Source organism: Zeus faber (genome assembly GCF_960531495.2).
Source record: "Zeus faber genome assembly, chromosome: 9".
In the NCBI taxonomy this organism is placed as follows: Eukaryota; Metazoa; Chordata; class Actinopteri; order Zeiformes; family Zeidae; genus Zeus; species Zeus faber.
This window is the reverse complement of record NC_137197.1, coordinates 20,330,056-20,347,334: the sequence shown is the minus strand read 5'-3', so window position 1 is coordinate 20,347,334 and position 17,279 is coordinate 20,330,056. Positions and strand designations below refer to the sequence as shown.

Here is a 17,279-nt window from a genome sequence, read left to right as displayed (position 1 = left end):
ACACTGTTTTATTATGAGAATTTTCCTTGTCACTTCTCAGTGCTAGCAATACAATTATTTTGTTCTGCGACACGGTAACGACCGGGACTCACAGTGGAGTTCGCTCAATCTCCATTACGCAATCCACGCAGTCCTGACCCAAGGAGGAACATCCCTTAGTTGGGTTCAAAATGTTTGTTTCATACAAGTGGAAACTAACGAAAAATAAAAACACCGTAAAAGTGATACGGGAACCACCATGGTACACTTAACACAATGAGTTAACCAGAACAACAAAGAGTTGAAAATAGCATGATTATATTGCTCAATTTAAAGCGGTGGAAATGTACGTTATGGTTAACCGTCGTGCACGTTATATAACAGGCACCGGGAGTTTGTCCGTGCTTGGTTTCCTCCCACCCGGTCTGTATTTGAGGCAGGCCTTTATTTGTTTGTGAGGGCATTTACGAGAGGCCCAGTTTTTATTTGACTACCGGTCTTTATTTGAGGAAATACGGTATTCCTGAAGCTCCCGCGAGGAAAAGTGCAGGAGGAGCCATTCAATACTGTCCCTGCTCTACTTCTTTAGCCAACTTGTGCCTTCTGTCATATCAAATGGGAAACAGTTGGAGATAGATTTGATGCCCATGTTGTGATTTTTCTGCCGGTCTTCTGCTATGGGCGTCCTGAGTGCTATTTGAGGGCCAAGCGGGGAAATTTAATTTTCCCGCCTTGACCTAGAAAATAAATAAATCTCAGCGTATTTTAGTCATGCAGTTGGGAGCTCTACCTTGTGCTGCTCTGGCCGAGTCCATGAAGCCTGCAGAGGACAGAGACAGAACAACAAGACAACAGCACAGCGTCCTTAGAGAGGAGGTCTCATCCAACTTATCCAGTCTAACACGACATGTATTTTCAATAGAATAAGGTCCACTGACAGTGAATGGTGCAACGTCCGAGAACATAGTTAATTATAGGCACAAGGTAAAGCACTCAATCCCTTCTCAAATGGCCGGGTCTAATACCATTTCTCTCTGTCGTTGTTTGTTTCATTCAATTGCAGATTTATTATTATTATGTTAGGCTATGCACATACATTAGTGCAAAAACCCCTCTAGCTATGTTATGCATTAGTTACTACTGCTTTGATTATCTGTATTGTGTTGCACCTTTTTTCCATTTTAGAAGCCACTTTCCAACTGTTTAAATTCTTGTCTAACTTTTCGCACGGCATTTTCCTCTGGGAGTGTTTCTGATCTCTATTATGTACTGACCAAAATAATGTTGTCTCGTCATATACATCCCTTGATCGCTTAGCAGCTATCCAACTAGCCTGTCATGCAGAGAAAATGTTTGGTGTTTAAAGGTCACCACTTGTGAAAAACTCACTTATTTCAGCGCTTGTGCACGTACATTTGGGTCTCTGATGGGCCTTCTATCACAAAAGCCGTTCAGATAGCCTCCCCCTCCTACATGAAGTGTAATACCCCTCATCTGAGTATCTCCACCCACGGCTTGAGAACTACCGTTACGAAGAGCTAAGCATGGGAAGTGCTCTGCTGTTGGCTGCACGGACCAGCACAAATCTTTCAAAATAAAGACAAATTAATACCAACTGTCCATGACAAACCTGCAAATCAAGGAGATGTAGGTATTTTAAAAATAATTGTGCTGTGTGTTTCTTTTGCAGTTTAGCACAAGCTAACGCTAATAGCTGAGCTAATATATTAGGTGTAATTTTCTAGAAAGGTCCTGTCGTCACTTGCTGCAGGATCCGCAATAACGTTTACAGTATTTTTTTGTTAGTTGAACGTCGGTGAGATGAACTCCATCTTATCAACACTCACTACATCTTATCAACACTAATAACGGGAGAGTAAAATGAGAGAACGGATGAATCACGGAGGCTGCTTCACCTCCGTCCTGTCCAGCGTGCAGGACGGAGTGGGGCGTGGCCACGCGGGGAGCAGCAGCTCATTTGCATTTAAAGCTACAGCCACAGAAACAGCCTGTAGAGAAAAGGACTGAAACAGAGCGGTCCAGAGGCATGCTAGAATGACTAGAATCCATAATCTGGGTGGTATTCTCAGCAAAAGAAACCTTCGAAGACGTGCTTTGGGGACCTCAGAGACCTATATTAACTTCTTGAATGGCGCATAAGTGGTGACCTTTAAAGGCTTCAAGCGCTTTGCCAAATACAAATTCCAGTCACGGCTATTTAAGATTACTACGGACAAACAAGTGAGAAACAAGAAAGTCTGAGTTGCAAATGGATATAATTTGGTGACATTTGCGTTTCATTGTTCACTGCGCCACGGGTATTTGAAATAAGCAACTTAATTGCAGTTCAGGGAGACCTTAATGTGATGCCTCAGAATATAACTTCCCACAGGTAATTTTACTACATTTGTTATTTTTACGCTGACACTTGGAAATGCCAGCTCAACTGTACAAAGGTGGCGCTTTGTGTCTAATTCTTTTATACTGCACTGAATTTTAAGATTAAAGCGGTCTGAGATTATTGTTTCTACAAGATTCAAGATTTTTTATTCGTCACTTACATATACATACTTTCATACATATATGCAGTGAAATGTAATACAATGCAATTGTTTCTATACAATAATATATATATATATATATATATATATATATATATGCCTCAAATTGTGTCAGTGGACCTTAACAAAACTGAATCATATGACCCAAGGTGGGCATGCCATTAAAAAAGAAAAATTAAATCAAAATTGAATAATGTAGATATAAGTCTCTTCAGAATCGACTGAAGATGAATTCTATAATCAAACTAATCAAAGCTCTCATTAACGAACACATGCCATGGCACATGATCTAAAATCAGGTTAGATCATAGTAACAACTAAAAGGACAAAACTACATCCCAAAAAGCCTCCCCATGAAGCATGCTATGGATTCAGTGGTAGAAAATATGGAGCGTGAATGAGATGTGATGACCCATATACCAAGCATTGAAGCGTAACAAGCAAAACAGCTTTTTCATCAGATTGCAACCATAGAAAATGTAAAGCAAATGAAAGGGGGCGGGGGTCCACTGAGGGGAAAACATCGCTTTCACCTTTCGATAAATTCACAAATAACCCCCCCCCCCCAATATTATAGGAACCTGTTTTCTTTTTGTTTTACTCGAGCCACAGCAATCCCCCAAGGGAACATGGAAATCATCAGTCTTGCCAGTGAAACACTACACGGTTGACAAACAGCGCTTTCAGCTTTTGCGACGCGACAAAACAAAGCAAGACCGGAAATGAGGACGCAAACGATTCGTTCGCGGCAAACAAATCTGTTAAACGACTCAGCCGTCTGGAGTCACTCCGCCAAAAGTCATATTGCATTTGCAAAGTCATATTGAATGTGACTGATTTACATATTGCATTCCACCAAAATAAATGATTCTGGCACAATGAAATGTTTGTCAAATGTCTTGCGAGGATCCCGTTCACAACTCAAAGGGCCAAAGCGACTCTTCCTCTGACGCCCATAACACCAACGGAATCAGACGAACAAAGAGTCTGAAAACTGAATTTATCTTTTTTATCAGGACGCTCATGAAGAGGCAGATCGCCAAAGGAGATCTGAACCTTTCATCACTGGAAATGAACAGAGTCAAAGCAGTACGTCCTGTGGAAAATGGAAAATGTCGAATTCCAGGTAACCCGCAAATGAAGTGTCCAAATCGTTGATCGAAATGTCTCAACCCAAAGTTGCTCATCACCTGTCACCGGCCCCGACATTAGCGCACGGAGCGAGAAGCCGGCCCAATCATCCTTCGCAGAGCCAAAGCCCGCGGTGAGCCGAGCATATTACGGAAAAGACAAAACTCATTGTGCGCCGCTCTGTGCGACGACAAACCGGCAGCTGGCACCGGCAGCTCAGTGCGGTGGAGGAACAGCCGCCGCCGCCGTCCAATTATACAGAAAGCCAACAGCCCAGAACATTCAAACCTCAAACACAACACGCTCACCGCTACCTGAGTTGACACGTATCAGTGACACGTCCGGCAAAACCTGTTTAATTACCACGGCGGGCACAAACGCTCCTGTTTGGTGGACGGTGTCGAACACAAACACAACGACGCGCTTATTTCCGCCAACAATAAAGGACCAATAATATTGCCGGTGCATCGTCAGCGCCGAAACCGCCGAACGGACGATTATCCCCGGCTCTGAATTGTGCGTCGTGAAACTCGTGTGCGTTAAAAAAAATGTGGATCCGCGGAAGCCTGTTTCGGCGTCTGAAGGATGGTGGACTGCGACCGGTGACTTAGCGCCGGCGTTGTCCTGTGTCATTAAGCACCGGAGCCATGACGAGCCTCACCAGAGAACAGAAAACAGACGAGTGTTTTAGCGGTTCCAGCCCTCACGTCAGCCCCACAGCTGAAGCGAACAGGCGCACTATCGCTGAAGAGAAGCCAACTGTGTGCGGGGAAACAATGGCCTCCATGCATTGAAACCCCACGCTTTGTAAAGAGGGTCCTTCTGTTTGGAGTACGCTTGTTTGAGGGCCCCGGTCATCGCTAACCACATACACGCGCGCACTCACACACACACACACACACGTGAGTGTACATACTGTGTGTGTGTGTGTGTGTGTGTGTGTGTGTGTGTGTGTGTGTGTGTGTGTGTGTATATATATATGTGTGTACACACACACACACACACACACACACACACACACACACACACACACACACACACACACACACACACACACACACACACACACACACCTTATTAAAACAGTGTTGGCCAACCTTTTTTTCTGCCACAGCACACTTTTCATAATGAAATAATCCCACAGCACACAACACTAGAACTGTGCTTATTACTGCGGACTACTAACAGTAAGTGACTCATGACTTGGGAGCGAATTGTTCATAGCGAACTGTGGTGGATGGGGTGGCTTGAGCAGCCACACCCTACGCCCGTTGGTTGGGCTAACGAGCATCAGGTTGAAAAACCCCGTCCACACACTCAGTCAGGATGGGAGCCCTGTGTCATGACATGTTCCACCTGCTCCTGGCTCATGCCACCTAGCCGCATCGCTGCAACAAAACTGGTGGTATCAACCCCCCCGTCGTCGTCGTCGTCGTCGTCGTCGTCGTCGTCGTCGTCGTCTGTGTCTCTGTGCCGGAGGTCACGCCACGCGGCTGGCGTGTTCAGGGACCTCTGGGTGTGGTCGGGGGTTTTTAAACCTGATGCTCGTGAGCCCAACCAACGAGCATCAGGTGTGGCTGCTCAAGCTGCCCCATCCACCACACGAACAAACGACCCTGGAGTTGGGAGTCACTCCGACAAAAGAGCGAGTGAATACAGGTATTTGACTCAAAAGTGAAAATAAGGACAAAATTAAAGTCCAAGGCAAAAAGAAAAAGGTCAAGGCATTTGGCACGATTCATATTGAATGACATACATGATATAGATCGACTGATACACTTTGCGTTCCATCAAAATAAATAATTTTGACACAAGTGAATTTTCTGAGAATTCCATTCACGACTCAGACCCTTGTCCCTCGTCCATTTTCCCTCCCTCACGTCGAGGGTGAAAACTGGAGCTTGTTCTGCTGAACACAGAGCTGCTTGAATTGATAACAATTACGACGATCCATTAACTTCAGGTCTTATTAACCACAGGACTATCTAGGATTATCTGACCTTTTTGTGCGGCCCCTGAAATATAAAGCCGTTAGATATGCAACATAGGAAACGGCCGCTAGAAATGACTCCCAAAAACCATCTTCATCGAGGAGTTCCTTCCACAAAACCATCTTTGTATTTTTTTTATATTTACAGCTTGTTAACTTATTTTGCCGCCTCTTTTAAGAGTAAACAGTAACGTCAAAGGTTTTGCAGAAAACAGCGGCTTTAAAAACTTTGAACGAAGTAGAATATAAAATAATAATAATAATATTCAAATAAGAAAAACACTCATTAAGTCGATAACAAAGAATTCATGGATAAGTGCTTCATTTAAATTTTCAGTTATTAAACTGACACACTGAGCAACTTTGCCTCGTAAATTCATTAAAAAAAAAAAAAGAAGCGATAGGGCCGCGGAGCACCAATAGCCTTAATGAAACTTTATTTTTAAAAGCACTTATGTTTTATAAAAGGTTAGAGCAACAGCAGCAGCAGCAGCAACAACAACAACAAAGAATATCAAAGGATTCCGCGACTAGTTGGAGACATAATTCCAGACAGGCGTCCGCCCCCACACGGCACGTCTCCTCTTTTCGACGCCGTCCTACGATGTTGACGCCGTCATCTTTCATTGCACATCTTTGATCCTCGCGCCGCGAACCTTGAAACCTTGAAACGAGACGGCCGGCGCGGCTGCGAAGCCGTTACTTCCTGAGAGGGAGAACGTTCGGAAATAAGCCGCTTTGATTTTTGCTGATGAACGCCCTAAATTCCTCAGAGAAAATGACTATTTAAGACTAAAAGACAATAAAAACCACCAAATCCGACCTTCGTCTTTTTAAGGACAGGCCTTCTCAAAAGAAGACAAAAAAAAACAAAACCCAGCTCAAATGGTACAACCAACAAAACACAATGAGCCATAAACAACAGTCTCTAAATCACCTCTCTTGGTAGAATTGGATTCCCGGGATACGATTCCGAGATACGTAAGACGCTGGGACGGGCCAAACACCACTCCACCCGGAGCGATCACATGAAATAAAAGAACACGGAGGGGAAGCCGAGCGAAAGGAGAATTCTTCACTTCCACGGGCTCGGGCCATTTCCATTCTCCTAAACTCTTTAACATTTGGCATCGAGCGGTGCCAAAGCCGCTCGCACTGAAGGGAGTCCCGCCTCTAATTCCAACCATCTGCAGGAGAATCTGCTCGGCGGACGACCTTGAGATCCCACCTTGTTGAGACAAAGCGGGAGGACCGCAGCGCTTTGTCTTCGCGGGAACTTTGCCCGAGAAGGTCTCTCCCACGGCACCATCCATACCAAACGGACCCGAGGCGTCGTGCCGCGTCTCGGGCCTTCGCCTCGTTCGCTCTTACGCTCTGTCGGTGTTCTCTCTCCAAAGCCCAAAAAAAACCCAACAACAACAACAACAAAAAAACAGGAACGATTACACAAGATACGGCTTAATGGGCTCCAATTCCATTAATAAGCCGAAAAAGCTTCCGAAAGCCCAGCGACTGCAGCACCGACTGCAGATGAACAATTTATTAAAAACAATCAGCCGCTGCTTCCCACCGCTAAAACCCCCAACGTGGCTTTCCTCAGCAATATGAGAGAATTAAGCACAACCCCCCCCCCCCCCCCCCCCAAAAAAACCAATGGATTTTATTTGTTTTTTTAGGGGTGTCCTTGTGCTGTAGCTCTTCATTGTCTTCATGTAGAGGAAGAGAGGCAAGCGGACACTTTGCTTTTTTAGCTTCAATCTGGAGTGATGACGGAAATGAGAGACGGACTACGATGGAGATGACACAGAACATCGCGCACAGTACATCATGCCGCCACCAAACCACTCAGCGGACACAGAAATGGTCTCGTTTTTTGTGGGTTTTTTATTTTATTTATTTTAAAATGTACTAGACGGAGGAAAACCCTGTGCTTTTCTTTTTCGGGCCCGCCTCTATCTTAAGATCAGATCAATGGAAATGATCAGGGCCCGAATTAGGAAAGCACTGAACCTTCAAATCAATGCTGTCCATCCCCCCAAAGAATGAAATGTTTTTGCTATTTATTTATGATTTTTTTTGGGGGGGGGGGGGGGGGGGTCGTGGAATTATCAGAAAAAGTGATTGAGAGGAGGGCCTTTTATTTGGATTTAGCGTTTGTCTGAGAGGATTTCTGTGTCGCTGTGCCTCCGTACCTGGTAGATCCTGTTCAGATGAGCCTGGAAATGGAAGAGAGGCAGTGCAGGTGATGGACTCTATCTGGCAACCCTCCAAAGAACAATTACAGGATAATGATTTTCCTTATCAATTACCCCTCATTACCTCACCAGGAATATACTGAGACAACAGGAATTAGGTTTTAACTGTCAGTAATTGGTTGAATTTACTTATTGGTACATGGAATACTGGAGATGTTAGCAAGATAACACAGTATATAACAGTGTCATATACAGTGTAACGGTACTATATATAACAATATATAACACAATTTATAGTATATTTATATATACACACTATATTATATACACTAAACATATACACTAAATATATACACTATATATATATATATATATATATATATATATATATATATATATATATATATATATATATATATATATATATATATATATATATACATACATACACATATATATATATAAAGAACACTGTGTAAAACACTATAAAACCGTATACAACACTATATAAAGCATTGTATAAAACACCATATACAGAACAACACTCTTTATAACTCTGTACCGAATATAACACTGTATACTCAGCCATATGGATGATATTGAACTTGGGGAAAATAATATTTTTATTGAAGCGAATGACAAATTTTGGTTTAAAATATGGTTCATTTTTCTTAACAGTCTGCGGCTAAATACTGTATGGCCCCAAGCAAATTATTTTCAGGCGGTTATTCAGAAATGCAGCACGTAAAGACATAATAATCATAAAACCACAGATTTGTAACACAGCCCGAAACAAATTGCAGAACATAGACATAAATAAATATAATATGGAGACCATTTAAATCTGACAGCTAATGTCTATAAAATTGTTACCAACGTATGTTTCTCTATGTGATAACTGGGTGGAAAATAATAGGCAGTCGTTTTAGATAAGGGCAGGGTCAGGCTATACTGTGATGTAAAACTAGAGCGCCACACAAAGGATAATGTAATAATTGAATTACAGGGCGTTACTGTTCATCTTTATGCAAAATTCTTCCCATTGAAAGATTCCAATTACTGAGCATTTTCTATGACTAAATACTGTTCTGTACTGCGGAAAATCAGGATGGGGAACAATTTACCAATTTATTTATATCACATATTTGAGTGATAATATGAATTAACCTGTTCATTTGCAGAGGAAAAGAACAGCTTACATTTCAAGCATTTGTTTGTAAGGCCGCTGTGTGTAAACAAATGATCATGCACAGTGGATAATTGGATATATTTTTGCTGCAGGTGATGAAAACATAATATATAATGTACCAGAGCATTGGACAATCACCACTTTTAGAAAATAACTTTAATTCCTAGTTGTAATTTGGCAATTCTATAATTTCTATATGTTGAGAACATAGCAAAATGTCATCTTTGAGCTCCAGCTGTATTAAAACATTTAAATTATATTTGGCACTATTTGCGCAGTCAAGATTCCTTGATTTTGCAATACATGTATACCAGATATGTTATATTATTTTTTTTAATTATTTAGGGCGCCAAATAATTCAGGGCCAGATTTGGCCTGCGGGTTGCCATTTTTGAAGGTTTTATGCACTAAGCTACTTACATATGAGATGCAGTGGAAAAAGCCTTTGGGGATGATAACATGGGTAAAATATTCAGCGGTACATGAACCCTGTTGGAGGCATTTTGCCGTAGATCAGCAACCCCCAAATCCTATGGAATTAATTATTGTGTTTACCTGCTCTCCCTCGGTAAAGACGTGCACGCCGTAGCTCCAGTTAATGGTGGGCGTGGGGTCGCCCTGCGCCTCGCAGGTCAGCGTCACCTGTTCGTCCATCTCCGACGTGCTTTGGTTCACTAGGTAGGAGATCTTCGGCTTCACTGGGAAAACACAAATGAAAGGTATAATGATAACGCCACGCCATCAAAAGTAGGTAAGGCATAAAGTGGATCTCGGGATGAATTCAAAGGGATGGACCAGGATCATGAGATTTCATTCCAGACCCAGCAGGAGCGAAGGTGCGATAGCGGCTGCGTGGATTTACAAACTTGATTCTCATATTTATTTGCTGATCCTATCTTTAAAGGAACGTTCCTCTATGTTGTTTGCAATTTATCAAATGGGAAAACTGAGCCAGGATGCCTAAGCCTCAATATGTGAGAAGTGAAAGCCAAAATGAAGTAGGACTTCAGGAAAATGCACGAGGAGGTGTGTGCTCACCACTCTGCGTCTTATCTCCCTGCTAAGGTTCACGGATTATTCGACAAAGAAAATTCTCACATGTATTTAACGTTCCGGAAATACCCAATGACAGTTTTCATTCACTGCTATGGATTGATAACACGTACCAAATAAAAATAACTAATATAAGTTGACACTAGCTAAAAGCACACATTGGCCTGATAATGAATAACTGATTTATTTGATTTGTTCAAAGTGTTAAAGTTTTTTTATTGTGAAATTCTATAAATACAGTATATTGCTGTAAATCACATGCAAATACAGAGGCTAAAAATAACTTCACACCACACAGTCTCATGGTTTGAAAAATTCTTAGATCATTAAAAAAATAACAGTGCAGTAAAAAAACAAGGTGCAAGTGTAAGTAAGTAAAATAATACATACCCTGACATAATACATTTTCAAAAGTGAACATTTTCTGCACTGTTTTCGATGCATGACTTTTTAAAGCAGCACTACGTAACTTTTGCTATTTGGGATCTGGTGCCCCTACAGCTTCTGAGTGCAATTGCACTTTTACACCACTGTCGTAAAACCCGGTCCGGTATCCAAAAATAATTTATTCTACCAGACAAATTTGAACTGTATCGGTCACGTTTCAATAACATTCTATGGTACAAACGCAGATTTAATGTACACCTAGGTTACAGCGCCCCTCGCCGCTTCAGCAAGCACTCAGTCCAAGGCTCCTGTGGAGCACCTCTTCCAGCTGCTCTGGAGAGAGGGCGCAGGGAGGGACAGGCCCCCCGCTACCGGAGTAGGTACTAGATGTGCTCGGCACTTACTCTTTGGCGCAGCGTGACTGCAAGTAATCTATAGCTTGCTGGTTCGATCCCAGGCTCCTCCTGCTAGCATGCTGTAGTGTCCTTGAGCAAGACACTTAGACCCCTAATTGCTCCTGATGGCTGCGTCCGTCGGTGTTTGGGTAATTGTAAGTCGCTTTGGATAAAAGCGTCTGCTAAATGCAATGTAATATATGGACAGGGGATTTCTTTAGATCATGGGTGTCTTTGTTTGTGCTTTCTATTTTGCACCTTTTTGGTGGAAACAGCTGGTGACCAATTATCTATTCTACCAGTACTGGTGCCATTGGTGAGGGCTGCTGCCCACGCTCTCTGGTTCAGGCGGATTAGAAACTCCAAGTTCGCATCAGGTCGAGGCAGCAGGAAGTGGCGCTGCGTTCAATGGGAACTCGGAAATCTGCATTTCAAGTCGGGGGTTTGCATGTTAACATAACATAAAAACTACACAGTAGTTCAAAACAACAGTAGATGTGTTTTAAATTCCAACATAAATGCCCGTTCCTTTACACTTTTCAAAGTGAGAGGTCGGGTTTTAAAGAGTTCCGACTTCAATGGAACGCAGCATTCGTTTTTGTACACACAAGCGAAGGGACCTTTTTCTAGATTTGTTGATTATAAAGCAGATTTATAACCACCCCCCACCCCCACTCTTCGCCAATATGTGTGGGGATAAATAACACAAAATGGAATTACTTAATTCATCTATAAGGAAACGCGTTGCTCACCCTCCTCCACAGTACAGTAAGCACAAACCACAACATCCGTCTAACAGCCGTATAAAGGCGCATTTTAATTCCAAAATTCAAAATGTGCGATGCTCACCAAACACCCTGAGGCTGAGCTCCTGCTCGCTCTCCCCGGCCTTGTTCCTGGCGATGCAGGTGTACTCGCCCTCGTCAAGCTTGGCCACATGCATGATGGTCATCTCCGAGCCGTCCTCGTTGAAGCTGTACTTCTCCACCGCGTCCAGGACCACCCCGTTGCTGGAAGACAGAGAACATCCATCATCCGTCAGAGTCGCCATTTACTTAAAATTCCGGCATTTAATAATCGGAAATAAGTACGTCTGTAAAGCAGCCGGGTCTGGGACTTCTTTCTCTGCTAAAACAAACCAGAATGAGACTGAAAGCCACGCAATTAAATCTCTTTTCAGGAATTGGAAGATGGGAGTTTGAAATTGTGCTGTCTTTTTTTTTCCCTTTCTTCCACAGAAGTTCTAGAAAAGTGTGTTTCTCTCACTGGTGACCCTCAGGTCAAGGAAATAATTGTGTTGTGGTTTCTAAAGTCTCTCTCCCAACACAAAGAAAGGGCGAAAGAGAGAAAGAAAGAGAGCGATAAAAGGAAAGAGCAAGAGCGTGTTAGATAAAGAGAGAGAAAAAGGCTTAAGGTTATAGCGACAGTTGATCATTGGAAAATCTTTGCAAAATGAGGAGGGTGTAATTATTGAAACTGTCCATTTCTCCCAGTATACCTTTCAAGGTAAATTGTCTTTAAACGCAGAACTATGGGAGCTTCAAAGTGTGTGATTGTAGTAATGCAATGTTTTTTGTTTTTTTTGACTGAATAAAGTGATACAGACTTGACATTTTTGAGAAAAAAAAAAATCGTGGTGTGGTTTGATCAGCCGTGCCTGACCTGGATCTAGGTAATTGGTGGATCCAGGATCCCTGGAGAGTGGCTGCATACCTGTTGCTTGTTGGCTGGTCTAACGAGCAGCAGGTGAAACCCCCATCCTCACACTCACTCAGGAGAGGAGCCCTGTCATGACATGTCTATCTGCTCCTGGGCTCATTCCAACCGGCCCACTCTCTACAATACACTGGTGTCTACAACCTCGTCTTCTGTGTTGGAGGTCCCTGAGCACGCCACTTGGGTGGCGAGTGGCAGGCGACACTGCCACTAAAATACTTTCCAGTTTAGCTATGGTTAGCTACTTTTGAACTACCTGAAAGTAGCCTACAGCAGACTTTACACAGAATCCGAAAACACATTTGACTGTTGGACTCCTGCCCCCTAGTGGCCCAGTGCATGTGTTTGTATTTCGCATCACAAAATATTAGATTAGATTAGCTTCAACTAATTGTCATTAGTCATGTCAAGTACTGAGGCAACGAAATGCATTTCTCTGCATTTTACCATCCTACTGACTGATGTATACCGGAGCAGTGGGCTGCCAGAAATATGTTGGAGAAAATGGGAGAGCTCGGTCTCTCTCGTACAACAGATTAAGAGTAGTTTGCTCATTTTGACATTTTACAATTTTCCATTAACGAGAGTTAAACATTTCCTTAACATAGTGTTTGCAAAGTGCGAAATTATTATTTTTTTAATGACTAAAAAAAAAAACAAGCATGAATATGGTGACACCCAACGTCATTTGTTCTTATACGCAAGTGATTTACTTAGTTTTTGTGATGGACACACCCACACCCACACAGTTAAAGTTTAAAGGAACACTATGTCCTTTTATTTTTACGTTAAAATATCAACTTCAAAATCATTTTGAGGGCACCCTGACTTGTAATTTGGAAAATGGCCCCTCTTTCACTCCTACCCACCTGCCCCCCAACGTCTGTTATCGCACTATGTAACTTCTGTGCTCGGATACGGAACAGTAGGTGTGTCACGCTTTATTTCACAACGTCACTTCCCTGATGTTTGGCTTGTTGATGTTTGGGTCTGGCTGTTTGTTTAATTACATTTTATAAGTTATGTTTATAAGGGATAAACTTGCTGGCCAAAATGTCCGGTAATAATGCTCATACAAAACGTAAGGCGCTCCACCTCCACAACAGTGCGGATGAGATGCGCTAGTGGTGCGCCCGGCACCCGCACCTCAGCCGGAGCGCGCCGGTCCTCACTTTCAATGCGTCACGGAGTTTGTTTCACCTTCTGACTCACGCGCGCGAGCGAGCCGATCCGCAAGGCCGAGCGCATCTGGTACCTGCACCGGTAGCAGGGGGCTCCATCGCTCTCCTCAGCGAGGTCCGTGTAACCAGGGTGTACATTATAAATTATTATAAGTAAAATGAATAATTTCCGGACACCGCCAAATCCCAAATACCAAAAGTCACATAGCGTTGCTTTAAACAGTCTTTATATTTTCCCAATTTTTGTCATGACTTAAGTTTTTACACACTACATTGATAATGCACATGCAAAGTTAAAACAAATAATACTGGCGCAGGTTTTGTTGATGTCTGGCACCATCTTCCCTGCTGGAAGGAACAACAACTCCACAGCTGCAGGGCTTAGCGCGCTGTGGGGGGTGGTGATTCATGTTTTGTCTCTATTTTGCACTTGTTTAAACATGTGAACTTGAGCTATTCAGTCCCTTGTTTAACATTTGTTTGATATATAATTTTGAGTAAAATTTTTTTTGTTTCTGACATTTCTTTCACCCCTCTTGTGTCTTTTTGGTTTGACCATGTCTCCATACGTGACCCGCCACAAGCTGACCCGGCACAGTTGGGGACAGCCTACCTTTGGCGAGACCTGAAAAACATCGGAAATTCCTCTTTTCGTCCAAAATCAGATTATAGCGTATCATAGCAACAGATTTGTATTCTTCTCTCAACATATTTTCAAAACCGAGTTTGACTTCTAAAGTAAAAAGTCGAAGCTGCTTAGATCTGGTAGAATTTCACGGGGGGGGGGGGGGAGATAAAAAAAATCACTCACCAACTTGTTGAACTCGCAAAAAAAGCGCAAACTGCGATCTTACAGTTCCCTTTGATGTAAACATGTCGATAAAGATCATCCTTTCACATTCATGTGATGTGAAGTCAGAGAGTGAAACCGTTTAAATAAAACAAGGTTATAAATTAACAACCGAACAACACCGGGTCTCCTTCGTGTGGCAAAAATAGGTTGCGCTGATGCAGCCACAGGGGGCACGAGTAAGAAGAGCCCATGTCACTTCCGTGAAGCAATGTTTTAACACAACAACAACAACAACAAATAAACACCAGAAGAAAGACACTTCACTTCTCTGCGTAAACCTCGTCTCTGTGTTGTTGCGGGCAGCTGGAGGCAGCGGGTCGCTCCCGGAAAACAACAATTCCTAGAATGCAAATGGCTGGGAGGGCTTTGCCAATTGCATTCTGGGAATTGCTGTTTTCTGTTTGTTTGTTTTTAATGCGTACGATCTGAAATGGGCCACTTCCTAAAACCATCATTGTCAATGATGAATGTTTAGCAGTTACAGAACAGTATTACATATTTTTATAAATCAATGATTCAGATGTTATTTCAGAAAAAACTAATTCAACATGATCTCATTATAAGAGCACAGCACTATCCAGATGTAACCATTTAAAGCACTAATTGTGTTTCTAAATGTCTATCTTGTGCTGCAAACATCTGGAAATGTCTTTAAAACGTTAACGTTAAGTCTGATTTCTGATTTCTCAGAACCTCTGTTTCCAAAACCTTAGTCTTTGACAAGTCATAGCTTCCAAAATATTTGCTTGATTCCCACAAGTGATACCTTGTTTTGAACGCTTTTCATATCATGTGAAGAAACAAAAATGTCAAATTTCCACATGGGTCCCTCAGGAATGCGCTGGGTCACATACAGTACATGTTCCCTCCTGTTTCATTTGGGGAGTTCTGTTTGGTGTGTCCAGTTGTCTTAACCCCTGTTAAAGCCATTTTGACCTAATTTTTAGTTTTATCATACTTTAGTTAATGAGTAAATGTTTTACAACTATCTTAAGTTTATTATATTCTTTGGTCAATAAATCCTAATTTTTTGCCTCAATCAATTTTGCCTCTTGATCATTTCGAACGCAGCCCAGACCCTCTATGGGATGTAGAAATCCTTCTCCATCTAAATGGTTTGTTGTTGTCGTTTGTTGGATTCAGTGTAAAGCCGGCTTAACAACCCAATCCAACGCATCCTCAAGTTGTGTAATCAGATCATTTATAGTATATTAAACATGGATTTTATTTTAATTTAAATGTAAAGAGTGCTCTGGGAATTTCTGGACCACAGATAATTGCAGCTTAATCCATCGAGTGCATTCACATAAGAATCCCGTGCACAGAGAGGACGAGAGGCATCCATCGTTTAATTGAATCCTCACCGTGTCCAGGTCACCAGGGGTTCAGGATATCCGTCCACCGCACACGTCAACATGGCCGACTTGCCCATGTCCGCCGTGGAGTTCACCTCCGACTGCCACACCCTGATGGTGGGGAGCACTGGGAGAGAGATGAACGGAGAAAGATAGGGAGGGGAATATTAAATGGGATTCAAAAAGACTGAAATGAGCCGTCATGATTTGGGCTGAGAAGTTGGAGAGTGTGTTTAAAATGGAAATCAATGTAGCCCCTCATACATATTTAATCTGGAAAATCATTTTCATCTAGAGTTTCATGCTTCAGTTTATCTGTTAATACAGTTATACAGTTGTATGTTGCCTTTATTGTTCATTTTAGGATTATTTTCTCGTTATTGGTTATTTTCTTATTGTTTATGACAATAAACAATATTGTTATTGCTAAAATAAACAAATGTTTTGCCAATAAGCATTAGATAAGAAAGGTTTGCTTGTTTATCTTTCTTGTTCTTGGTTATCTTTTTATTGTTACTTTGGAGGTTTATTGTATATGACCTAATTTTTTTTTATTTTTAAGTTTATTTTATTGTTTATTTTCTTTTTTTGGTTTATTGTATATTGCCAATTGCTCTGTACTTGTATTATTTTACTATTATTGCCTATTTTAACACCTTAATTTCCCTCTGGGGATGAACAAATGATCTACCTATTTACTGTACATATCTCTCCATCTACCCATCCATCCATCCGTCTCGGTTTCTATCAATCTATGTATGTAGCTATATATATATATATATATACACACATACACATATAAATATAGTACACACACACACACACACACACACACACACACACACACACACACAGTATATACATGCATACACACACACAGACAAACATACACGCACACATACATATATATACATACACATACATACATCATTTTCATATATATTTCATTTTCATATTTATTCATCTATCCATCCATCCTACTTCAGAGGTCCTTACCATTCACCACCACTTTGATGACCCTCAGGTCAATCTCTCCTCGCACCATCAGCCTCCCCTCGCACGTGTACGAGCCCTCGTCCGTCTTCTTGATGCCACGGATCTGGAGGTGGTTGTTGCTCAGCACCTTGAAGCGAACTGGAAAGAAAGAAGAACAACGGGTTTCAGTCACTGAAGTGGAAAAAAAAAAAAAAAAGCAATACTTGTAAAAAAAAAACAACACTTAATATAATGGAATAAACAAAATCTAGATTCTTGTTGTTCACCTATAGGGATGTCATGGATTTAGATACATTTG

The 17,279-nt window shown here is 41.9% G+C and overlaps 1 protein-coding gene across 1 annotated transcript in view; it reads right to left on the bottom strand.

Annotated features, from left to right (window-relative positions):
- ncam1b (neural cell adhesion molecule 1b) overlaps nucleotides 1-17,279 on the bottom strand; it is a gene marked incomplete at its 3' end in the record, with an annotated part of 106,346 nt that overhangs the window by 27,318 nt on the left and 61,749 nt on the right. The window contains exons 5-10 of the mRNA XM_080006688.1: nucleotides 16,982-17,119; nucleotides 15,995-16,112; nucleotides 11,730-11,890; nucleotides 9,601-9,743; nucleotides 7,854-7,877; nucleotides 770-799 (exon numbers count right to left, since the gene is read on the bottom strand). Coding sequence (XP_079862814.1) covers nucleotides 770-799; nucleotides 7,854-7,877; nucleotides 9,601-9,743; nucleotides 11,730-11,890; nucleotides 15,995-16,112; nucleotides 16,982-17,119 — 614 coding nt within the window. The remainder of the gene's footprint in view (nucleotides 1-769; nucleotides 800-7,853; nucleotides 7,878-9,600; nucleotides 9,744-11,729; nucleotides 11,891-15,994; nucleotides 16,113-16,981; nucleotides 17,120-17,279) is intronic.